Here is a 26411-nt window from a genome sequence, read left to right as displayed (position 1 = left end):
CACCACATGCGCGTGGACCAGGGATCCTCTGGTCCCGTTCTTAAATATCGATATCGGCCATGGTCAAGTTGGTGGGCCACAGTCCAATTGAACGTCTCCATTGCACCAGGTCAGCGTCATAGAGTCGGAAGGTATGCAGTCCACAGCTTTATTTTGGACTTGGGTAGGCCACACGATTTGTTTGATTAAGATAATGGAAAGAAAATTTGAAAAGCCGAATCACGCTCAGCCACGTCATAATTGACCTTTTTATGTTTTGGTATCTCATTCACCGTACATAGTGTCCATATTTTCCCACATGGACCATTCAAATCTTGGGTCCCACTTCGATTTAAAATTGGTCGAAATTAGAGATGATCAAACTAACTTTATCATCTTGTTTTTCTAGTTGAATTTGGACCGTTGATGTTTTGTTTCCATTCATCCATTTGATTTCCACCAATTGGATCATTGGGACAGTTCATGTAATTATTGCAATCCAATCCTATATTGCTTCCAAACACAGACTAAGCATCTCTCCCCGGACCATGGATGTGATCACTTGCGATTTCGTGGACACCCAATTACTTTTTTCTCCCTGTATACGTTTGTATATATACCATATGGACTGGATTGGATATGCAAATCCAATAGCCCCACCATGATGTATGTGTTTTATCCATACCAGCGATCTATTTTTCAATGTCATTTTATGGTATTGGCTAAAAAATGAGATAGATCCAAATCTTTAATAGACTATACCACAAGAAAATAGTGGTGATTGAACACTCACCATTAACAACTTCCGGGGCTCACTATTACGTTTATTTAGCATCTGTTGAGTAGGTCACACAGACCTAGACGAAGGGAAAACACAGATATCAACTTGATTAGATCCTTCTATGGTCCTGAGAAAGTTTTCAACGGATTGTTTTTTATCATGTGGCCAACGTGAGTCTTAGATCTGCTTCATTTTTTAGCCTCATGTCATAACATGATCTATAAAAATGGATGGACGGAGTGGATTTCTCACAAACATCACGGTGAAGTCCACCTAAATTCGGGCACGAAATTCCAGTTGACGCCTTTGGTCGGAATGGGCATCTGATTTTAGTAGAAGCGGATTTTGTGGTGCGCTAGATACCACCTCGGTGATGTGTTGGCGTCACTAAGTTATGGGGTCACAAGGAGCTGCCCACCTGAGAAGTTGCAAGGAGCAAATATTTCGTGGACCACACCACAAGAGTTTTATATCAAGATCCAACAAATGAAGTAAATACAAATCTTATGTGGACCACGTCACGGGAAAAAGTGGTGATTGAATACCCACCATTAAAAACATCTTGGGAAGTAATGTTTATTTTCCATCCAACCTGTTAGTAAGGTCACAAAGACTGGGACAAAGGGACCACACAAATATCAGCTTGATCCAAAACTTTCATGGCCCATGAGAAGTTTTTAATGGTTAATGACCACCATTTCATGTGGTTTAGTCCACCTAAGATTTGGATTACTTCATTTTTGGGATCATGTCATAAAATGAGTTATCAAAATGGAAGAACAATGTGAATGTAAATAAAATAAATAATGGTGGGACCACAGTTAGAGAATTAGCAAATGTATCAAATTAACATATTTCAGACATTTGTTAACAAACAGATTGTTTCGAATTCAATACTTAATTTGTAGACTTTAGTTCTCTTTTGGATAGTTACCACATAGGTTTTCAGACTTTAAATTCAGATTTCAGACTTTAGATTTAACCCAAAAAAAAATAATAATAATAAATAAATAAAAAAAGCCTTCAACATTATTTCGTATTAAAAAAATATGAAAAAGAAATTTTAGATTCCACCGCTATGCATGTGGTGTATAGAAGATACAAAACATCTATCTGGTGGCGCACAGCATCGATGGGCCTCAGCCCAAGAAATTGCACCACCCACTTGATCTACAAACAAATGGTCACGGGCAAAAAATGATGAAAAATGATAGGCAACTGGGTAAAAGTGCAATCCCCCAGATAACTTAAAGTTGTCCAATTGAGACAACTTTTGGTCCATGGCTCGTGATTGCATTTTGCTCCATCTGATGCCTTGACGCATGGGAAAAATAATAATAATTCAATTTCAATTTGATTGCCTTCATGTCATCTAAGCCATATTCCAATTAATTGGAGTTGACTATGTGACGTATCCTGTTCAGCATAGGATTCATAAGAATTGCCAGCAGCCAACCTAAGAGAAGCCTGGTCCTTTTTCTAGGTTTGAGACCAGCAGCAAGAGCCAAGGCTCCCAGTGTCTGAGTTCTCGGATAATTCACATTTCTACTTCATTAAGTAAAAGAAAATATATCAAAACAAAGTGACACTTGGTTTCAATCAAATGATTCAAAACAAGAGAAAATAGAGTTCATGTTAAGATGAAACTCTAAATTTTCATAATAAAGATTGAAATTCTAAGAATGCATACCTTCATCTGGGTCTGTAAAATTAGTTCGAACTTGAACTTTGCATCTCTCTACCAAACACAAGAGGTGTATGTACCAGAAGCAAAAGGCAAGCAGTGTATGAGATGGAGATTTTGGCATGAACCTTTTCATCATTCCAGGCACAGGTGTACTGTAGCTATAGAACTTAAAATCCCAGAATCCTTTAATATATAGATGTGTTTTTCCTTTTATTACAAGAGTCACCTCATATAATATCTTTTTTTTAACCCTTGTTATTTCTGTGCTAGAACAATTCCAAGTGCTCACCCGTTTATTTAGTAGCTGGTAGTATTATCCTTTTCTTACTTGACCTATTGAACTCTTAACTCCAGTGGTTTATTTAGTAGCTGGTAGTATTATCCTTTTCTTACTTGACCTATTGAACTCTTAACTCCAGTTGTTTTTTAGTAGCTGGTAGTGGCATCTTTTCTTACTTATCCTCATGAACTCTAGTTTAATTACTCTTCCGTAAGTCCATTGATGTGGCCATCTTACTAGCTGTTGGCTTTCAATTGACTAAAGAGTGTCCACTGGACTACAAAATGACTAAGACAGAGGAAGAATGGAGAAGTCCGCCGCCTTACATGACTTCCTGTAATAAAGACATTTCTTCCTTTTTCTCGTGATCTAGCTGATTAAATGGAGATGAACTTCATGCTGCAGCGGGACATGGGCACCGAGAAACTGTACCTATAGCATGAAAGTAACTTAACTTAAACTGTCGAGATGTAGGTCATCACTTTATATGAATTGTAAGCTGTCCCCATGAACCAGAGGTTGAGACTTAAAAAATATATATATAAAAATGAAGAAGAAGATAAAGAAAGAAATACCCAATGGTCTGGATTCAGCAACAAATGCCTATGAACCAGAGGTTAATACCATTAAAACAATATGATAGTTGGGATGATGACCTATCTTGGACAGTATCACTTGATTTAATGTACACCAGGTGTACAGTTTCTGAGTGCCTGCTTATCAACCATCATAGTCGACTGGAGTATCAAACGCCTCCTAATCAAATGGAAACTCATTTGTAAATAAATGGACATTAAAAGAAATTGACCAACAATTCACCTTCAACATGCATGCGTTGCCTGCTGGATGAGCATATTGGCTAGATTTTACGGCGGGCTGACTTGAGCAGCGGATAGAGTCTCACACGTGTTTTTCCACAACACATGTGAGCAGCGAGTAGCATGGCATCTTTGTTGCGCATGTAGATGATTGCCATGACGATTGCAAATGGACGGTTGAAGAAATGAAAATATTGGGCCGCACCATATTTCAACAGCCTCGGAAAGGGTTTTTTTTTTTTTTTTTTCAAAAAGGCGAAGAATGTATTGATAAACTTTCTTTACAACGAAAATCCTTCGGGAGCCCTCGGACAAAACAGGGGCGCTATCGTAAAGGCTGCCACAAAAGGCCACCAAAAAGAAGGAAAACTGTATAACTAGTGATGGTTAGATCGAACTGAACCTAACCCAACTTTGTCTAGGAACAGAATGCCACGAACTTGGGGAGGGAGACCCTCAACGTGATCTGAAGCAATAGCCTTCTGCTCTTTGTTGCCCTCCCTCGCCATGCAGTCAGCCGGGCCATTCCCTTCCCTCTGGATATGTGCAAACTGAATGGAAGCGAGGTTTCCCAACTTTTTGATTCTCGAGACCCAAGGTAACCAATGCCAGGACGCCTTGGACGTCCTTGAGAGAAGGATTCCCTTCCCTTTGGATATGCGCAAACTAAATGGAAGCGAGGTTTCCCAACTTTTTTATTCTTGAGACCCAAGGTAACCAATGCCAGGACGCCTTGGTCGTCCCCGAGAGAAGGGCCACCGCTACCTTCTAGTCAGTTTCAACCTCAATACAGACATGCCCTCTTTCCAAACAGAGCAAAATATTGGGACGTCGAAGGCGTCCTAGCATGAGGTATTTCTACCAGACCCAGATTGCATATTGACACTCTCAGTAGCTACTCACTACTGGATGGTGTTGTGACTCCTCACAGAGACTTCTCGAATCCACGAGGAAAGAAAGCAGAAAATAGAAATAAATTCTAATAAATTCGAAATTGATTGATGAATAATTAAAAACGAGTTCACAACCCTTTAAATAAGGGTACCAAGCAATGGGAAAGAAATTAGAATCAAACTACAACTCAAACTCCTAGAATCCGCAACTTACTATAAATAGTAAACTTACTATTTATAGACGGTCGTGATGTCTACTAGTGCGCAAGGTTTTCGGCCAAAAATAGTAAGTGTCCTATTTGGCTTCACCAAACCGTTCTCCTAATTATTCTAAGCTCTTTTCATGTTGGGCACAACTCCTAAAGCCCGACGGATGAAGAGTTATAATCAAACTAAAACTTACTATTTATAGTAAAAACGAAATTAAAACAGGGAAACGACCGTCAATCAAGGGGTTTTTCGCAATTCCGGGCTGCGCAACCCGGCATAGCGGGTTGGTTGGCTAAAGTAGCTCGTTCTACCCCAAAATCATATATTTTACGTCAGCTAACTCATTCCGGATTGCGAGATACGCCCGATCTAAGGTCCGATGGTCCGGATCACTTCTGTCGTCGACCGGGCCTTTTCTGATCCATCTTGGCCATGAAACTGTCCGCGACCCGCTCTACATCAGTCCCCTCCACTTCAAAAGAACTCGTCCTCGAGTTCTCATCCTACGCTGGTTCATGATACTCGGTCAGGTCCGCGACGTTGAAAGTCCGTGAGATTGCCATGTCATCTGGAAGATCAACAACATAAGCATTGTCATTGATCTTTCGGATGATTGGTACCGGTCCAATCTTTTTATTCTTCAACTTGTTGTACGTTCCGGTCGAAAATCGTTCTTTGCGCAGATGGACCATTACTTGGTCACCCACCTCGAACACTTTTTGTCGCCGATGCTTGTCGGCTTGCTCCTTATACTTTTCGTTCGAGGCATGTAGTTTGGTTTGTACCTTCGCGTGAATGCCCATGATCTTGTCAGCCATATGTTCTACTGCAATGCTCATGCCTAGGAGCTTGGGCAGAAGGACTAAGTCTAGTGTGTGGCGAGGTACTCGTCCGTAAATAACCTGGAACGGGGATTTCCCTGTCAAGCAGTTCACCATGTTGTTGAATGCAAACTCCGTTTGAGACAAGGCCAAATCCTACTGCTTCGGTTTTTCTCTTAAAATACATCGAATGAGGTTTCCCAACGTGCGATTCACAACCTCAGTTTGACCGTCAGTCTGTGGGTAGTAGGCGCTGCTGAACTGAATTTGTGTATCGAATCGAGTCCACAAAGTCCGCCAAAAGTGGCTTATGAACTTCGTGTCACGGTCAGAAGTAATAGTCTTGGGAACCCCGTGTAGCCGCACAATTTCTCTGAAGAATAGATTCGCCACGTGTGTTGCATCGAGAGTCTTCTTGCATGGAATAAAGTGCGCCATCTTGGAGAAACAATCTACTACCATGAACATCGAATCCAAGCCACGTTGTGTTCATGGGAGACCAAGCATGAAGTCCATAGATAAATCCTCCCAAGAGCCGTTAGGCATGGGTAACGAGGTGTAGAGGCCCGTATTATGAAATTGTCCCTTAGAGGTCTGATAAATATAACAACGTTGGACTGTCTTTCCCACATCACGTACCAATTGCGGCCAGTAATACCGTTCTTCCACAAGAGCTCGCGTCTTGTCTCGCCCAAGGTGTCCACTGAGGCCACCTCCATGTAGCTCTTGGATTATCTGTTCCCTTAGCGAACTGTTTGGGATGCACAGTCGACTTTCCTTGAAAAGGAACCCGTCTTGCATATGTAAGTCGCTGGGGTGACCTTCTTGGCATCTAACCCATGCGTCCTTGAAGTCGTCGTCATCGGCATATATGTCTTTGATGCGCTCGAACCCGACAACCTCATTGCTCATAGTGACTAACAAAGTTGCACGGCGACTCAATGCATCAGCTACTTTGTTCTGTTGCCCTGACTTATGTTTTAGTACGAATGTAAATTCCTGCAAAAACGAGATCCATCTAGCATGCACACGGTTAATGTTAGCTTGACTATTAATGAATTTGAGAGCTTGATGGTCCGTGTAAAGTATGAATTCCCTTTGAATCAAATAATGTCGCCAGTGCCGCAGTGCCTGGACCACCGCGTATAACTCGATCTCATATGTAGACCACTTCTTACGTGCATCGCTAAGTTTCTCGCTGTAGAAGGCTACCGGCCTACCTTCTTGAGACAAAACTGCCCCAATTCCGACATATGAGGCATCACATTCGACTTCAAATAGTTTGTCGAAGTTGGGAAGTACAAGAACCGGGGTCGTGGATAATCTGCGCTTGATTTTGACAAAGCTCCTGTCGGCTTCGTTAGTCCACTGAAACTGCCCTTTCTTCATGCAATCTGTGATTGGTGACACAATGGTACTGAAATTTTTCACGAACCGACGATAGAATGTCGCCAGTCCATGAAAACTTCGCACTTCGTGAATATTTGTAGGAACCGGCCATTCTCTGATTGCCTTCACCTTTTCCTCATCCACCCGAATGCCCGTGGATGTGACGACAAAACCCAGGAATAATAGACTATCAGTCATGAAGCTGCACTTTTTTAAATTGAGGTACAGTTTATTTTTAGTGAGCACTTGAAGGACCTTCTTGAGGTGTTCCATATGGGTGGTTTCATCTTGACTGTATATCAAAATATCATCGAAGTAAACCACAACGAACCGCCCAATAAAAGGTTTCAGAACTTGGTTCATCAATCTCATAAATGTACTAGGTGCATTCGAAAGACCGAAGGGCATGACCATCCATTCGTATAATCCTTCCTTGGTCTTAAAGGCCATTTTTCACTCATCACCCAACCGTATTCGAATCTGATGGTAGCGGCTCCTTAGATCCAATTTAAAGAATATTTTTGCACCCTATAGCATGTCCAGCATATCGTCCAACCATGGTATAGGAAACCTGTATTTTATGGTGATTTTGTTGATGGCTCGACTGTCGACACACATGCGCCAACTCCCATCTTTCTTTGGAGTTAATAGAGCTGGTACAACACATGGACTCATGCTCTCTCGAATAAGACCCTTACGGATCAACTCCTCTACTTGTCCCTGCAGAATCTCGCACTCATTCGGACTCATTCGATAATGGGGACGATTCGGTAAACTGGACCCAAGGACAAAGTCGATATGGTGTTGGATATCCCGCATGGGGGGTAACCCATCGGGAAGGTCATCGAGTCAGATTTCTTTGAATTCATGTAGTAGGGGCCTTAGTCTTTCAGGGATGTTGGTAGGCTCGAGTTCTTCCCCTTTTACAATTAATGCATAAGTCTGTCCTGTTTCCTTTGATTCTTCCACGAAGTCCCGTATGGTTAAGAGAAAACGGCCCTCCACTTTAGAAGTTTCAGGTGGTCCCTCTGGATCCATAGGGGCCAATATGGTCTTCCGGCCGTCCTTGACGAAGATATATATATTATCTCGCCCTTTATGAGTGGCATCACGGTCAGATTGCCAGGGCCGACCGAGTAGTATGTGACATGCTTCCATGTCAACCATATCGCATACTACTTTATCCTTATAATGTTTGCCAATTGAGAAGGATATGGTACACCGTTCAGTTACCTTTTTTCCGCTGACCTTCTTGATCCAACCGATTGTATATGGTGAGGGATGACGCTCCGTTTTCAATTGCAATTTTTCCACCATGACCTTGGAGACGATGTTCTCGCTACTCCCACTATCAATGATCATGTCACAAACCTTTCGATTCACCGTACACCTAGTGCGGAAGATGTTATGCCGCTGTGGATGCACTTCTTTTCTTGGCGCATATAATAGTCGCCTCACGACAAGCGACTCGCCGTGATCTTGCTGAATCCAACCTGAATCATCTGCCTCGTCCTCGGTGGTATGCTCCTGTTCTTCAATATCTGGATCTTCATAAGCGTTATCAGCACTACCATCATTGATGGCGAGGTTTGCCACTTTTCGCTGGGGACAAGTATTTGATAGGTGGCCCGGTTGGCCACAACGATAGCAGTTATCGGGCCTTGGCCGAGCATAGGGGTTCGGGATTCTACTTGGACCAGCAGCAGTCGATACGCCCCTTTGGGGTCTAGCTTACCCGCTTCCCTGATCTCGGTTCTCAAACGTAAGAGGTTGAGTGCGTGCTCCTACGGGCTCCTTCCCCTTAGGCTGTGCAGTTCCCTGGGGCAGACCTGCCACAGGAATCCTTGCAGTAGGATAGGTCCGTGTGTTAGGACGTTCAAGTTGCACTTCTGCACGAGTAGCCAACTTGATCGCATCATTCATCGTCCAAACGGACTGCATTTGGACCCGATCCTGGATAGCCATGCGCAATCCACCGTTGAATCGGGCGACTTGCTGCGATTCAGTCTCGACCAAATCGTTACGCGCCGCCAGGCGGTAAAATTCTTCTGCGTATTCTCTCACTGACCGACTACCCTGTCGACAATTTTGGTATTGTTGGAATAATACATGATCGTAATCGTTAGGGAGGAATCAGGCACGTAGTAGCTACTTCATCCGCTGCTAGGTGTGGATTGGTGCTTTCATCTGCCTGGTTCGCGCAAGTTGCAGTTGTTCCCACCAAGCTGAAGCTCCTCCTTTCAACTTATAAGCTACAAGCTTGACCTTCTTTGCTTCAGGGATGTCCATATAGTCGAAAAATCGCTCAACTTCAGAAAGCCAATCGAGGAAATCCTCAATGTGTAGTTGGCCATTGAAGCTAGGAATATCAACCCTCATCTTGAATTCTCGATCCGTTCGATCTACTCGATCGCCGCCATGTCTGGGGTGTTGGAAGATTATGTCGTCGATTTCCTCCTCACTGGAGCCCCCTTCCTCAGGAATGACCCTTGGATGCACTGCCGGTACTATCCTGCGATCAGGGCGATTAATTGGGGGTGGAGGATTGCCACCAGGAACACGGAGTTGCCTTAGGTTTTCCGCCAAGAGATCCGCTATGCGGTCGATGGAAGCCTGCAGCCCTTGCATGGCTTGCTGATTCTCTCGTTGCGCTACTTCGAAAGCTGCCGCTGTTAAAGGTAAATTCCCTGGAGCACCGCCCATGGGATTGTTGCCCGACCCGTCGTTAGAAGCCATCAATCCGAGGAGAAACCTCGCTTTGATACCAAACTGACGCAGGGGAGGACGTGAGGTCGAGCACCGTCTTCCTCAAGAGGATAACTATTCCGAATCCACGGAACTTCTCTGGACTCCTCACAGAGACTTCTCGAATCCACGAGGAAAGAAAGCAGAAAATAGAAATAAATTCTAATAAATTCGAAATTGATTGATGAATTATTAAAAACGAGTTCACAACCCTTTAAATAAGGGTACCAAGCAATGGGAAAGAAATTAGAATCAAACTACAACTCAAACTCCTAGAATCCGCGACTTACTATAAATAGTAAACTTACTATTTATAGACGGTCGTGATGTCTACTAGTGCGCAAGGTTTTCGGCCAAAAATAGTAAGTGTCCTATTTGGCTTCACCAAACCGTTCTCCTAATTATTCTAAGCTCTTTTCACGTTGGGCGCAACTCCTAAAGCCCGACGGATGAAGAGTTATAATCAAACTAAAACTTACTATTTATAGTAAAAACGAAATTAAAACAGGGAAACGACCGTCAATCAAGGGGTTTTTCGCAATTCCGGGCTGCGCAACCCGGCATAGCGGGGTTGGTTGGCTAAAGTAGCTCGTTCTACCCCAAAATCATATATTTTACGTTAGCTAACTCATTCCGGATTGCGAGATACGCCCGATCTAAGGTCCGATGGTCCGGATCACTTCTGTCGTCGACCGAGCCTTTTCTGATCCATCACAACCCTATACTTGGGGAGTGAACACAGACCCAGATTGCATATTGACACTCTCAGTAGCTACTCACTACTGGATGGTGTTGTGAACCCCATCATGATGTATGTGTTTTATACATGCCATCCATCCATCCATTTTTCCATATCATTTTAGGGCTTGAACCCAAAACTGAAACAGATCTAAGCGCACACAAAAAATGGCGATTTAACGCCACCATTAAAAACTTATTGAGGGCTGCAAAAGTTTTGGATTAAGCTTATATTTATGTTTTCCCTTCATGTGGGACTATGTGACTTAATCAACAAGTTTGATGGCAAATAAATATCAATAAGCCTTAGAAAGTTTTTAATGATGGGCCTTCAATCACCACCGTTTTCTGTGGTGTGGTCCACTTAGATTTGAATCTGCCTCATTTTTCAGTTCATGCTCTAAAATAATGATCCAAAATTGCTGAACAAAGTGGACAAAACACATACATCATGGTTGGACCCACAGAGTAACATCCAATAATGTCAGTATGCAATCCATATTCATTTCTAGTAATGATTGAAGAACTTGTTTTTCTCCCATTCAATTAGCGATCTACCTGCAATCAGATCCTTCATCAGATGATGATTGAAGGTAAGTGTTGAATCACACTTATAATTTAGGGCTTCAATAGTTTCTATTCCAAAGTTTGCGAGCTTGTATGCTTGTTTAGGTTTTTTGACAGTTTTCCCTAAAACCCTAACACTTAAAGCATTAAGTCTAGCATGAAGGAAAGTGTTGTCTAACGCTGTTCCTCTTGATAAAGCTATCCAACTTCGTGGGGGTCCACTTGGCCTCGAAGTGTGTTTGTTGCATCGCTTCTTCCTCACAGGGCCATTCTTCCGAGTCCCTGCATCATTTGTTCCTTTCAAGTACCCTGGCGACTTCATGCTGGGATTATTTTGGTAAGTTTTTTGGAGTGGCTGCTCTCATGGTTAATTCGGTTGAGGCTAGGCTGAATTGTTGGTGGATAGTTTTGTCCTTGGATGGTAGGGTTGTTAGTCTTTAGAAGCTGGCCCCCTACATCATTTTATGGGAAATCTGGAAGTCAAGGAACTCTGCAAAATATGATGGAAAGGCCCTTTCTATTGATAAGTTGACCACCGATATTAAGTGGTGGTTAAATTATATCATCCAGCAGCTATCCCCTCCCCCCCCCCCCCCCAAACGCCCTTCAATCATCAAATGGTCTAAGCCCAGCTCCTGGTGGACCAAAGTGAATGTTGACAGGTCTACTAGGGGGAACCCAGGTGCGTCAGTTGGCAGAGGGGACAAGGGTGAGTTCCTTTTCTCCTTCTCGTCTGTCAATGGGATCGAATCGAGTGTTAGTGCCGAGCTCCGGGCGATCTATGATGGGCTTTCAATTAGTTTTAATTTGGGCTATTCTAACGTGGTGGTGGAATCTGACTCCCACCTGGTGATTTCGTTCCTAAACGGGAGCGCCCATCCATGTTGGAAATAGGAGTCCTGGTTGGCCAGAATCAAGAGGTTCAAGCTTAAAGGCTAGGTGGAATTCGTCCACATCTTCAGGGAAGGCAACGCTTTGGCCAATGGGATGGCATGTATGGGCAGCGAGTCTCAGCGTTACTCCCCGTTTTGAAACCCCTCGGATCTTCCCTCCCATCTTCGCGGTTTGCTCTTCCTGGACAAGGCGGGTCTAGGAGCTCTTAGGTTTGCCCTGGGCGATGGTTCTTAGCGCCAAGCCCGCGGTGTCTCATTTGGCTCCGTTTCTATTTAGCTGTTGTGTAGTCCTCTCCTTTTATTTTCTTGCCTCTATGATGGTAGGCCTCCCTGGGTCCTTTCTTGGGCAATCCTGGTAGCCCCGAATTTGAATTTCAGAAATTTTCTGGGGTGGAGGATAGGCCGTTGGAGTGCTGTTTAGTCGCTTTTGTGGGGGGTCTTTCGGTGCCATTTTCCTCTGCTATGTGGGGGTCTTACGGTGTCATTTTCTTCTGCTATTTCAGTTTTCTGGTGGAGGTGCTCGCTGATGCAATGTTTTCCCTTGTGCCTAGCGGCTCCTAGTTGTGCTACTGTCTTGGCTGTACTAATGGCTTTCAACTTGCCAGATGATCTAAGTACTTGGTCAGCTTCTATTTTGTTTTCGCGGCTTGGTAAGGTTAGAAGCTCTGTCCTCTGCGGGTTGGCTTCAGCCTCTATTTTTATTTTTATTTTTTTTTTTTTGAGTTCTCTTGTTAGGATATATAATAGGTGAGGCCCGACATTTTTGTGTAGCCCACCTGAAGAATTAGGTATGTACATCGCCTGTTCATATCATCAATGGAAAAGTTCTATTTTAAAGTAAAAAAAGTCAGGCCAATCATTGCATAGGTATGGACCATTATTCTTAAATTTCTATTTATCGAATCTTGAGAGTTTCAATTAATGATCATGTTTGTGAATGAGTTGATGCATGTTAAATTGTCTACGTTTTGATTTTAATTGCATATCATGCTAATTCTGACTTGTTAATGCCTACATGTTTAATGAAATGCCTGAATGAGTAAATTTCTAGATTTAGGATTTATGCTAAATTTTGTTGTTATTGACTGATGGATAGTTAGTCTTTGATTGATATTTAGAAATGCTTAAGATGTTGAGTTAGTCGGCAAATCGCTGAATTTAGGGGTGACTCGAGTTAGGTCGGCCACCCTAGGCTTGTTCGATTGACCCAGGTCGAACACGGACGACTAAGAGTAGCTGGACTACGCGGGACGCTTGCTCCCAATGCCGGTTGTGCCAGGGTTCTCGTAGGCCAATCAAATTTGTCTAATAGCCAACTAATCATGCATGTTCACCATGTATGACCACAACCAATTAAATTTATGATAACCCCATTCTCATTAAATGATTTTATTTATAACCATTAGCATAGCGATATGATCCTACAAAGACTCATAGTCGGGCATGGTGGTATGGGACACCATGTTCGAACTGTTGGCTTACATAAGGGTGATGTGTCTACTATATTGGTGAAACAATTAGGTGACAAGCCTTCCCATTGTGACCATTGAGCACATATGAAGGCTTTGAGCCTACTGCATTATAAATGGAATTGATATTGACACTCTACCACATTTGTGTTCAGGTGATGATCCTTATATTATTTATGGTTGTCCTTGGGTGATGAACACTAAAATAGATCAAGGAACATGATGAGGAACCGCTACGGCTGCATCAAGTCTCATGGTCTAGGTAGAGACTTGTGATATAATGATAGTATCCTATCTTCGTTAATCTGTTATATGAATTGGAATTAATAATTACTCGACTAATCATACGTGTCAATCGCATTGCACTAGAATAGGATGTTGCGATTTGGCGTTGGAGTCGCGTGATGAGGGAGTGCTGACATTTGCAAAATAGGCATTGAAGTCACTTGTAAGGGAGCGTTGGATTGTGAGGCGCATGCATCATTTCATAATCTCATTTATGCGTTTAACAAGAGTATTTAGGATGTTCTTGATTTCTTGTTTATTATTACCTACGCTGATTGAGTCGATTACATATGTAACTTATAACTAATTGAACCATTGAGTTAACTCTCCCACCTGAGACTGTGTTTTAAAACACTAACAGGGCGATGTTGTTGATGCATGTGCTATCAAGATCTCCAGCAGATAGGCTTAGACTGGCTTGCACTTTCATCGTGAAGTCGTAGCAGTGTTGGATGAAATTAAAATACTTTTGTTCATGTATATATTGGAGTCTCCGACTGGGTGTACTCTGTGTTTTGATTTTGTTGTATGTTCATTGTGGCTTGTATAATTTTAATTTTGGGCAATCACCACTATTGGAATCATACATTTGACTGTTAATCCTATATTTATAGGATTTGTTATCTCTGCTTGACTTTTGATGCTACTGATCTAAGGCTACTTTGATCATTAATCATGGGTGAACGTTAATCAGATTGTGCGGGCACATGGGAACTTGCCCACATGCATTTATTTTGTTAGGTTAATACTCGGGAACTCGAGATCAAAATCTCCGTAATTGGGTGCCGATTTTCAGGATGTTACATGCTTGTACTTTACATTATATATATTTTGCTCTTTGCTTTTGTTATAGCTTCTTGGAAATTACAATGAATAAATACGGCTGATACAGGCTTTAGTTACAGCGGTATATTAGTCAAGTGATTTTTAAGCCACTCGACTTTTGAACCAACCTTTTCTATAGTAATAAACTTGGATTCCATAATTGACCGATCGATACACTTTTTCTTGGTAGACTTCCAAGAAATTGCTCATCCACCCCGAGTGAAGACATATCCGTTGGTGGATTTTGTTTTATCTGAATCAGTGATCCAACCCTGTTTTTATATTTACTGAGGGTGAGGAGTTTGTAACCCCTCGAAACTCCTCCCTTTTGCGTTGCACACGAGTTTATGATTCCTAGTTTATCCAAAATATTGTGCACGCGACACAATTATAGTGCACCACCCCTACACAATTTTAGATCAATCACAACTTTAGTGGGGTCCACCGGTATGCTTGATCAAATCATCTAACCCTTAAGGAGATCCAGACTGTTCATCAATAAGGCCCACGTTAGAGAATTTTTATATTGGTTTGATTGGTTGTTGTGTTGGATTGGTTGTTCTGCTTTTCATAGAGTTTTGTGCACCTTGTTCTTTCAGAACATTCTTCTATTATTGTAATGGTTATAGAAGTCAAAAAGTCATCCTTCCTCTATTATATTTCTTTTTATGACAATTTCTCTTATGTCGGTTAAGAATTTGTTCCTTTCTGCCACCTTCGTATCTTAAATAGCTCAAACACATTTATCTGTATGCTTATAACACTCTGCCAACCATCCCTGCTGTGTAAAATTGAATTTATGCTATTATAATTTTACAAAAAGTGATCCAAGTATCTTGAAGATTTTTCCATCCGCTTTCTATTCCTTGTGTGATGCAAAGGGTTGCTAATTTCCTACCATGGCACATTACTAATTTCCTACTATGGTAAAAATAAGGTACGGCACTAGGCCTAACGTAGTTGTTATAGAAACTCGTTCTTGTTCAAGGTCAAATGATAGATAGACCGTACATGGTAGTTATGTTTCATTATGGACACATGGCGTAGAAAATCTCATCATATTCTGTGCAGCAAGATATCTGCATGAAATGTCACTTTTATAGCTTTTGCGGACTACGTTAGCTACCATACATCCTAATGCATTGGAATAGTAAAATCGTGAATTTTTATCCCAAGGCATAAGTGAGCTGGAAAAATGAGTGGTCGGAGTTGATATAGATCACATACATCAAGATAGGTTGCTCCCCATGGTTCCAAACTGGAAAGATAATCCTCGCATAACAGCCCATGTGATCACGGTCCAGGACACCTTAATTAGAATCTCCCCATGCTATCACAGTCTAAGACACCTTAGATTCCCTGCCATCCACACAGTGGGACCCACCTGATGAGTGGCTTTGATTTTCTACACGTGACAGGTTGCCACACGTGAGAGTTGGTTTGGCAAAAAAATAAAAGTGCATCGTGTGGTGCACGCAAAAGAAGTGACATTTGCTTGTCTCCATTCACCCAAATTGACAGGGCTATTGCCATCGCTATCCATTGACTACATTTTCTCGTGGAATAGCTATCCTGCACACGGTTCGGTTCCGGTTTCGAAACTGGGACCGAATATTCAAGGAGATAGATGAATTGGTCACCGCCAGCTGTTGATACGGACCGTTCTTGTGAAGGGGGCCACCTTTAGTTCTCATTCCTTTTGAAACCGGATCCGAACCGTGTGCACCCACAATCGTATCTAAGTCATCAAGCACTCACTTCCATACATGTGTCATGCAGGTGTAAGGTTACTGTGGCTGAGCTATCCACAAAAAATTCCACTGGTCCGGTGATCCTAGCCGTCGATCGGATGACTACATTGCCCTGTCTTTTGGACCTTCAATTAGCTGCCCATTTCTAATTCTTGAATGTTGGTCGTGGGGCTGTCAATGGGTACCCGCCCTTGCAATGGACCCAATCTTTTCAAAGAGGGGAGGTCCCCTTTTGGGACCGCTAACAAATTGGTTCGGGTCTTACATTCTTGGATCTGTTTAAAAAAAAAAATCGAGTCTAGCCAGGTCAGGGTCCGTCCATCAACTTTACCTTACCAAGATTGAGTTGAGTTGGGTCGACTTACTTTTTTATTATATTATTAGTGGGTTATGGTATCTACATCACAAATGGACCACCTTTAATCGACCATGACTTCAAAATTGCTTTCAAGATAACCACAGCTGTTGGTTAGTGGAAAAAAATGGCCAATTTGATTGACCATATTGGAAAATGTCACATCATTGATTTGGACTCTGGATGATGTATCCCACCTTTGATTGCATACCTTTCCAAAAAAAATCTGCAGTACCCACATCTCATTAATGTCTGCAAAAATGAAAAATCCATACAGGTTACAATCGAGATAATTTGATTATTAATGTAGTCCATCCATCATCTGGGCTGGGCTTAGGTTTTATTTCCTATTCATCTCAAAAGTCAATTCAATAGGATGATCGTAATCAATCTATTATCAATGGTTATGAAAATGGGTAGGCTATATCGATAATACTAAAAATGGGTCAAGCCATTGATTTGGACCATCCATGTTATTGGTCTGCCGTTGATTGCCCTTTGCTCCTAAAATCATCCTAATCTAATGATCCCAGTCATCTAATTAATAGACAGGAATGGATGATCCTATTTATTATATTATAAAAGGTTTGATCAGCAATCTGGAACATAAATCATGTGGGCCACACCTCTGATTGAGGATTCATCACAAATAATAGAAAAAGAAAAAGAAAAAGAAAAACTTTGATAGAGGATCTTAGCCATCCGATCACCAACTAGAAAATGAATGACAATATTTATTATATAGAAAATGGTGCTATTTATTAAAAATCATCTTGACCCATCCCGCTTAAGAATTACTTGGGCTTGACAAATGGACGATCCATGCTGCTTTGGACCTTACATAATGTGGGATTCACTTTTGGTTTCCTTTTAAAACTCACTTTTACTTATGATTATAACCATCTAGTCAATGGTGTAAAAACTGACACTTTTTGCAGCGACTGAGGAATCATTCCCCGGTCCAAAACTCAAGTGAGCTGCATGACAGGAAAAAGTTATAGGGAAATGCTACCGTTGAAAACCCCTTGAGTCCGTTGTGATGTTCAGATGCCATCCATGTAGTTCATAACATTTTTTACTGCTAAGATGAATTGAAAGCACTAAAAATTTAGCCTAATCCAAGACTTCCATGGCAGCGTGAATGTCTCAACGGTGGAGGTTTAGTCCTCACTTTTTTCTTGTTATGTGGCCCACTTGAGTTTTGGATCTACCTCTTTTTTCAGCCAATGTCCTAACATGATTCGGTAAAATAGATCGATGGGGAGATTTCATGCAAACATCTATTGTTGGATGTCTTAAATCAATTCAACAACAAGGTCTATCAATGTCATTGACAAACCAGTCGATGCCATCGAGTATTGTTCGACGCTATCAAACAGCTGCTATTAGTTTAGCAAGATGATTGGCTGATGTCCTTGAGAAATATTATGGGAAAAGTAATTTTAAATTATGGAATGTCAAGATGATTAGCCTATTAGTTCAACAAGGATTGGATATATATGGGTACTCGATGTGAAGATGATTGAATTTGCTCCCCTTATATAGCGTCCCAAGTGTAACAGGTTTACAGAGCAATCGACCTCCAGGATATAATGACTATAAACTAGTCCTAATGGTACACTCAATATACATGGGCTCGAACCACTTGCAGTTTAACCCGAAAATATTAAGTTAACTTAGCGGCGAAATCGGTAACCAAAAACTTATAAAACAGAAAAGGAACAAAGAGATTTTTTCACAAGAGAGCATAAATGATTTCATGTGTGTGTATGTTTTTTTTTTTTTTAATAAAATTAAAAAAAAAAAAAAAAACGGAATGAAAGCCCTTATATAGACTCTAAAGTAGCACATTACGCACCCTTTCGAAAAGGTATGGTCCGTTGGATTTAAACACAACAGTGCGACCAACTGACCTGCCACATCTTTGTATTTCAAAATGAAAAGGTGCAAGTGCGAGTACACTCTTACACAAAATAAAGTCCCGCGAGTACTTATATACATATATACCCGTGTGAGTACATACTCACAGTCCTATCTCATTACGCATGCGGACTCGGGCTTGGCTCGACACACGCGTATGTATAGAGAGCGTGTGGGTCGATGACATATATTAGAGCTATTAGCATAACTCTCCATGTAACCATATTCATATGCCCCGTAAATAAGGCTCAAGGCCAAAGGCAAATGGCCTACCTTATATATAAGAAAAGTTTTTTGGACAAATTCAATGTGGGATTAAACCCACAACATAAATGCAACATAAATTTCAAATTTAGAAGGAAACCGAAATATTTGAAATTCTCCCTTTCTTATGTACTTCTGAAACAAAATACAACAAACTCTACCTTACCTTGTTTGTCTATCAAATGAGATGCGGCCCGAGCCTCACCCAAGACAATTTGCCCTTTACCGTGAGCCCACCCTGAGGTATGTATTTTATATCCATGCTGTCCATTCATTTTGCCATATCATTATAAAGCATGATGCTGAAAATGAAGAAGATCCCAATATCAGGTGGACCATATTTTAGGAAACAATGTTGATTGAATGCCCTACCATTAAAACTTCCTAGGGCTCACTGTAATGTTTACTTTCCATCAAGCCTGTTGATAAGGTCAAATAAACTTCGATGAAGCAAAAAAAACCAATATTAGCTTGATCCAAAACTTATGCCCCCCATTAATGGTCAATCACCATTGTTTCCTATGTTATGGTCCACTTGAGAGTTAGATTTATTTCATTTTTTAGCTCATGCCCTAAAGTAATCAGGTAAAATGGATATAGAATAAATACATCAAGGTGAGCCCACAGTAAGGGCTGCATCATCTTGGGTAAGCCTGGACCCCACCTAATCCACTCCCCACATTGCATGGTAGGCACAACTCCATGTAGCCCAACTCCATAGAACTTTGGGTTTGCCTCATTTTTTTGCTCATGCGATATAATGATTTGGCAAAATAGATGGACGGTGTGGATATAACACATCGTCCATCTATTTTGTCTATGTGAAATCCATAGACAAAATTTTGTTTTTTAAAATATATAAACTTAAGGTTAAGTATGATACAATGCACATGAGAAAAGTAAAATACATGACCTCTGTGAGGTCCACCATTTTGTCTATGTGAAATCCATTAAGTGCATCAAGTACACTTTTTTATATATACTCAACGTCTGGCCCAAAAAACAATCTGATCCAAAACTCAAGTGGGCCTCATACACAAACATATATATGTTTGGTGTTCATCTTTATTATTCCTTCCAATGTGGCCCACCTGAGTAGTGATTCCAATTGATTCCAATAATGTAAACTCAAGCTTACATTATGGGCGTATCAGATGTCTCAACGGATTGGCACACAGGACACGACTGTTGTATGTTTTTACTTGCGGATTTGAGAGTTTTTGAAGAGAAAGAGAGAAGTTGGGTTTTAACAGAACGTAAAAGTCAAAGTCGGTGGAGGAGGGAGATGAGTTCGGAGGAATAGAGATATTTTGAGGATACTGCAATCCACAACGGCACATACACCAATCCTAAATCAATTCCGTGAATAATTTTCATTAAGAAAATTTTTTACGTGTGATAAACAAACACCCAAAATAATATATTAAGTGGACGAAATCTGATTTTAAGATTTCCATAATATATTAAGTGGTAAATAAACAGGCCCTAAGTCCAAATATTTGTGTGATAAACTATATATATTATCTGAGTCTGCCAAGGCCGTGCAACGACTTTAATTGGTCAACGGTATGCGTGTTGGATGCACTCTTAGACATCCAATTACATTCTCCCCGGAAACGTAGAAGCAGACTGTCTGAATATCCTGTGGCATGACGTGGCTCAATCTGTGTGGGCCAGTTAGATGGCAAAAAGATATACAGCATGGATAAAATACAATCACAGTACAGTGGGCCCCACAGAACTTGGGCCACGCTGAGCCATGGGGATATCGTTGTAGTGGTGGGTGGCACAGGCAATACACTTTCCAAAAACTAAAGAAATGCTGTAAGAAATTTACAGCAGCCGTTCAAAACCTGCTCCCGATGATTAATTTCACAACCACTGCTGGAGAGTAGCATGCATTTCATTACCCATCCATTTTGCCAGCTTGGCCATGTCGTGGCACTGGGACATCAACAGGGCTACCACGATGTATGGCTTTATCCACACAGCCCATTCATTTTGCCAAATCATTTTAAGATGGAAGCCCAAAAATAAAGCAGTTCTAACGCTGAAGTGCAGTATACAATAGGGATTAAAACTCGTTTGGACAAGGAACCGGTTTACTTTTAACCATCCGTTTAAGAGCCATTAATGGGACGGTTTACATTGCTTGATCAATTTGATTTGATTGGTTTAGTTGGCTGTATGCAGCGCCACATGTGAGGAGGATGAACCGCCACCATCTTTTGAATGGTGGCAAACTATCACGGGAATGTAGTCCCTTAAAATAAGATATGTAGGTCTTCTATAATGTGACTGAAATTGATATATCGTGCGCTTTGTGACTTCCGCTTCTCGACTCGTCCGGGTCGATCCGGACTCGATCTGGTTCGAATTCAACACAGTCATCCTTGACTCGGTCGAGTGAGTTGGGTCAATTCATCGTTGAGTTGGGTGAGTCCTGTCTCAACTCAGACCTGAATGGATCAGGTCGTCTTTTAATCATTCTCCTAATTACTACAGAAGTAAAGAGAATCATGTCAGTCTTATATTTCTACGGTTAAGATGACTCTCAAATTACTCATTCTGGATTTAGAGTTGGTTTTAAAGCTGGGCATGAGTCATTTGGGCCTATCCTGCTATGGGCTGTCAGCTGGGCCGACTTTGAAAGTTCAGGCCCAGGCTGTAGTAGGGATGTTAATAGGCTAGAGTCAGGTCAACCCATATATGCTCCATCAAAATCAACTGATTTGCTGCTACGATTAGGGAATCCAATTTCTATTGGGACAGGGAATCTAACCTGGGCCACCCACCTGGATGGGTGGGTGAAGGGAGTTATTTGATGCTCCGTCTGAGAGCGACACTTGTTAGGCAGGCACTTGTAAATTGTACAAGCGGCATACATCAACTCCAAGTCTATATGACCTTATAAATAGGTTAGATGGCAACTAACCATCACAGACGGCCTTAACAAAATTTCAACTGGGGTGTCATTATCACCATTGCATACTTTGGTGTAGTCCACTTGAGCCTTGGATTTACTTCTTTTTATTTTTGGCTTGTACTCTAAGATGATAAAATGTATGGATTGGGTAGATAAACCCCATACATCATCGGTGGCCCCTCAAAGCCCCAGTCTGTTCTTAGTTAGGGACAGGCCTTGTGGTGCCCAATCCATGTGCTCCCACAACACACGAATTGCCTTGTGACTTCTGGCAGAGAGATATCTCTATATATGCCCAGTGCTGTATGGGTTCCAGAGAAATTACCCTGAAAAATACATTCGGTTCATATGGTTTGAAAGATAACACTTGATTGGATTTTAAAAATCAAGCATATCTAAAACTCAGTTGAACCATATCCACTATTGAAACTTTTCTGGAGTTGACCATGATATAATCTGTAGGAACGAAAATCATCCTGATACAAAACTACTTCTATCACAACCGAGTGTTCGATCCCTACTGTTTCGTATGTTATGGCCCACATGAGATTTGGATCTGCCTGATTTTTAGAATCCTGTCCTACTGTGGTCTTTCAAAACAAGTGGGCCGACTGGATTTTTCACGGACATCTCTATGAGCCTCACACAGCTCCCATCACAGAGATATCTCCGGGCCTAGGTCACACGCAATCTGCTCCCATGCACATGAGCTGCCTTCGTACGTACACGCAGGTGCGTAGCAATATGCTCCCATGCACAAGAGCTGCCTTCGTACACACGGGTGCGTAGCAAAGTTCATCATATCACGTATAGCAAAAATAGCTACATGCACTATAAAATATGATACATCACAACTTTATCAGTCGAATCCCCACCATCCAATCCTCAGGCTTTATTTGTAAAGTTTCTATTCCTTGGAAATCGAAGCCCAAAGATATATGAAGTAGTTCATGATTGACTAGTCAACCAGATGAACGATCCTGCCCTTTCTTAATCTCTCACACATTTTTACAAGTATTTCACATTTACAATGAAATTTATAAAGATTGACCCAGTACTGTTTGTTATACTACACAAACACACCCTGCCTAGCTAATTCATCGATTCGGGGAAAACTGAACTTTTGTATTGTATTTGAAAAATATTTTAGTAGATATCTCTGAATTAGAGGGGGATTGATAGAGTAATCCTTGATTGTAATTTTCAGAATGAGTACTGCGTCCAACATAAAACTCATGGTTGATGGTAAAACAACGATTTTCCTATTGAGACCCAATTCCATCTTCAAAGATTTCTCAAGATACTTTCTTATAAAGTTTCATTATAGCATATACAACCAACCCAACAAGTATGACAAACCCAATAAATAGAGATCCACAAGATTTAGCTTATTGACTCCGTGAATGTTACTATAAGAATTGGTACTGAACATCCCTCTTATAATAGTACAAGGTCCCAATATAGTGACATATTTTGGTTCAGGTATTTGCTCATATAATCTCCTTCCACACGGATTTGGTTGTATTTGCTTGTGACTTTGGATAGAGAAATGTCTCTATGCCCGGGGCTGTATGGGTCCACAGAAATAACCCCAAAAAATACATTCCATTCTTCTGTTTTGAAAGATCACAATTGATAGGATTCTAAAAATCTGGCACATAACTCAGGTGGACCATACCAATAAAACAATGGGAAAAGCAACGTCTGCAGTTGAAACCTTCCTAGAGTTGACCATAATGTTTACATGCCATCTAAGCCGTTCATTGAATTATTACCACTCAGATAAACTGCAGGAACGAAAATCATCCTGATACAAAACTTTTGTCACCACTAAGTGTTCGATCTCCACTATTTCCTGTGGTATGGCCCACATGAGTTTTGAACCTTACTGATTTTTAGTCTTTCAAAACAGGTGGGCGGAGTGGATTTTTCACGGACATCTCGGTAGCCTCACACAGCCCCGGCTACGGCGATATCTATGGGGCTCACACAGCCCCGGATCACACGCAATCTGCTACCGTGCACCTGAGCTGCCTTCGTGCACTCGGGTGCGTTGCAAAGCTCATCATATAACGTATGGCAAAATAGCTACATTCACGGTCTTCTACCCAGCGCTAGGGGCGCGGATTGTGTCCTTCCCGCGCAGCTTTGAGTGGCCACCGTGATGTATGGGTCTTATCCACACAGTCCATCCGTTTTTTTCACATCATTCTTGCGTTCAAAAAATGAGCTAGATCCATGGCTCAAGTGGACCACACTACAGGAACCAGCGGTGATAATGATTCTTACCATTGAAACTTTTCTAGGGCCCACCGTGATGTTTATTTTCCATCAAACCTATTCATAAAGTTACATAGTCCTGGATGAAGAGAAAAAACAAATATCAGCTCCATCCAAAACTTCTATAGCTCCCAAGAAGTTTTCAACGGTAAGAGTTTAATCCCCATTGTGTACCGAACTGGAGCATTGGATCTGCCTAATTTTTGGGATTATACTGTGAAATGATGTAAAAAATGGATGGACGGTGTGGATAAGACCCATACATCAGGGTGGCCACTCAAGCACCTGCCCGTTCCCAGCTGGAGATGGGCGGGGGTAGGACGCAATCCGCGTTCACTAGCGTAGCGTGTTCGTAGTGCAGGTTAGCTACAATACAGCCCAACGCAGTAAAACAGGATACATCGCGGCTTTATCAGTTGAATCAGGGTCCTTACAAACGGTTTATATTATGTTATGAGTGGGTCATGGTATCTACATCACAAATGGACCACCTTTAATCGACCATAACTTCAAAATCGCTTTCAAGATAACCACAGCCATTGATTAGTGGAAAAAATGGCCAATTTGATTGATCATGTTGGAAAATGTCACATCATTGATTTGGACATAAATAAATAAATAGAAATAAAAATATGCAGTATCCACATCTCATTAATGTATGCAAATTTGAAATTTTCATATAGGTTACAATTGAGATAATCCGATTATTAATATGGTCCATCCATTATCTGGGGCCGGGCTTTAGGTTTTATTTCCTATCCATCTCAAAAGTCAATTCAATTCAATAGGACGCAATCCGCGCCCAGCTGCAATACAGCCCAACCCAGTAAAATAGGATACATGGCGACTTTATCAGTTGAAAGAGGGTCCTTACAAACGGTTTATATTATGTTATTAGTGGGTCATGGTATCTACATCACAAATGGACCACCTTTAATCTACCATGACTTGAAAATTGCTTTGAAGATAACCACAGATGTTGATTATGGAAAAAAGGGCCAATTTGATTGGTCATATTGGAAAATGTCACATCATTGATTTGGATTCTAGATGATGTATCCCACCTTTGATTGCCCAAAAAAAAATAAAAAATAAAAAATAAAAATAAAAATCTGCAGTATCCACATCTTATTAATGTCTGCAAATTTGAAATTTTCATATAGGTTACAATTGAGATAATCCGATTATTAATATGGTTCATCCATTACCTGGGCCCGGGCTTAGGTCTTATTTCCTATCCATCTCAAAAGTCAGTTCAATAGGATGATCGCAATCAATCTATTATCAATGGTTATGAAAATGGGTAGGCCATATTGATAATACTAAAAATGCGTCTAGCCATTGATTTGGATCATCTATGTTATTGGTCTGCCGTTGATTGCCCTTTGCTCCTAAAATCATCCTAATCTAACAATCCCAATCATCTAATTAATAGACAGGAATGGATGGTCCTATTTATTATAGTAAAAAAGGTCTGACCAGCAATCTGGACCATAAATCATGTGGGCCACACCTTTGATTGAAGATTCATCACAAAAAAAAAAAAAACTTAAAAAACTTTGATTGATGATATTAGCCATCCCATCACCAGCTAGAAAATGGATGGCAATATTTATTATATAGAATATGATGTTATTTATTAAACATCATGTTGATCCATCTCGTTTAAGAATTACTCTTGCTTGAAAAATGGACTGTCCATGCTGCTTTCAACCTTACATCATGTGAGATCGACTTTTGATTTCCCTCTTAAAACTCAATTTTACTCATGATTATAACCATTTAGTCAATGAGATAAAAAATGACACTTTTTTTTGGCGGTGATCCGGGAATCATTCCCAAAAATTTCCCACGAATTCATGTGACAGGCTGTCGCAGCTAATTGGGCGTCCAGACCAAAGCCCATCAATGTTTACTATTGGCTAATTTTCCTGACCATTCAATTCTTTTTAACATGTGTGTCCATTCCTGGCCATTCAATTCTTTTTTACATGTGTGGCCACCCATGGGACGTGAAGTGCCTGCCAAAAACTTTCCCAGGAGCTTCAGGTAATAGGAAGCTAGGTGGGGCCACCATGATGTTCGTAATCAATCCACCCCACTATCCGTTCCGCTGGATCTTGTTATGACGCATGACAGGAAAAGCGCTAGGGAAATGCCTACCGTTGAAACCCCCCAGTGTCCATTTTGAATTTCATATGCCATCCATACAGTTGATAACGTCATTATTAGGTGGCACCTGTGAATGTTTCAACTGTGGACGTTCAGTCCTCACTTTTTCCTTGTTACGTGGCTCACTTGAGTTTTGGATCTACCTCAATTTTCGGCACATGTCCTGACATGATCTGACAAAAAGGATGGCGTACATGAGTTTTGAATCTATCTCAATTTTCAGCTCATGTCTTAACAAGATAAGATAAAACTGATGCACAGAAGATTTCACAGGATCATTACAGTAAGTCTCACCTAGCTTCAGTCACAGTGGTTCCTGCCAAATGCTTTCCCAGGCAATCCGTGTCCCACCCAGATCCATTT

General features: G+C 41.2%; 1 protein-coding gene across 17 annotated transcripts in view; it reads right to left on the bottom strand.

Annotated features, from left to right (window-relative positions):
• The window catches only part of LOC131220943 (probable LRR receptor-like serine/threonine-protein kinase At1g56140), a 28077-nt gene extending 25235 nt beyond the window's left edge, over positions 1–2842 (bottom strand). For 4 of the 17 annotated variants that reach the window (XM_058215959.1, XM_058215961.1, XM_058215968.1 and 1 more), the window contains exon 1: positions 2451–2831. In XM_058215959.1, the coding sequence (XP_058071942.1) occupies positions 2451–2583 (133 nt within the window). In that variant the 5' untranslated portion in view covers positions 2584–2831. Of the gene's footprint in view, positions 1–2450 lie in introns of all 17 variants that reach the window. The other 13 variants (XM_058215963.1, XM_058215971.1, XM_058215973.1 and 10 more) reach the window with 8 other exon arrangements.
• Between the last annotated feature and the right edge of the window lie 23569 nt (positions 2843–26411).

The sequence above is a fragment of the Magnolia sinica genome, chromosome 12 (assembly GCF_029962835.1).
Source record: "Magnolia sinica isolate HGM2019 chromosome 12, MsV1, whole genome shotgun sequence".
Classification (NCBI taxonomy): Eukaryota; Viridiplantae; Streptophyta; class Magnoliopsida; order Magnoliales; family Magnoliaceae; genus Magnolia; species Magnolia sinica.
The sequence above is the reverse complement of the archived record's forward strand: the minus strand, read 5'-3'. Positions and strand labels throughout refer to the sequence as shown.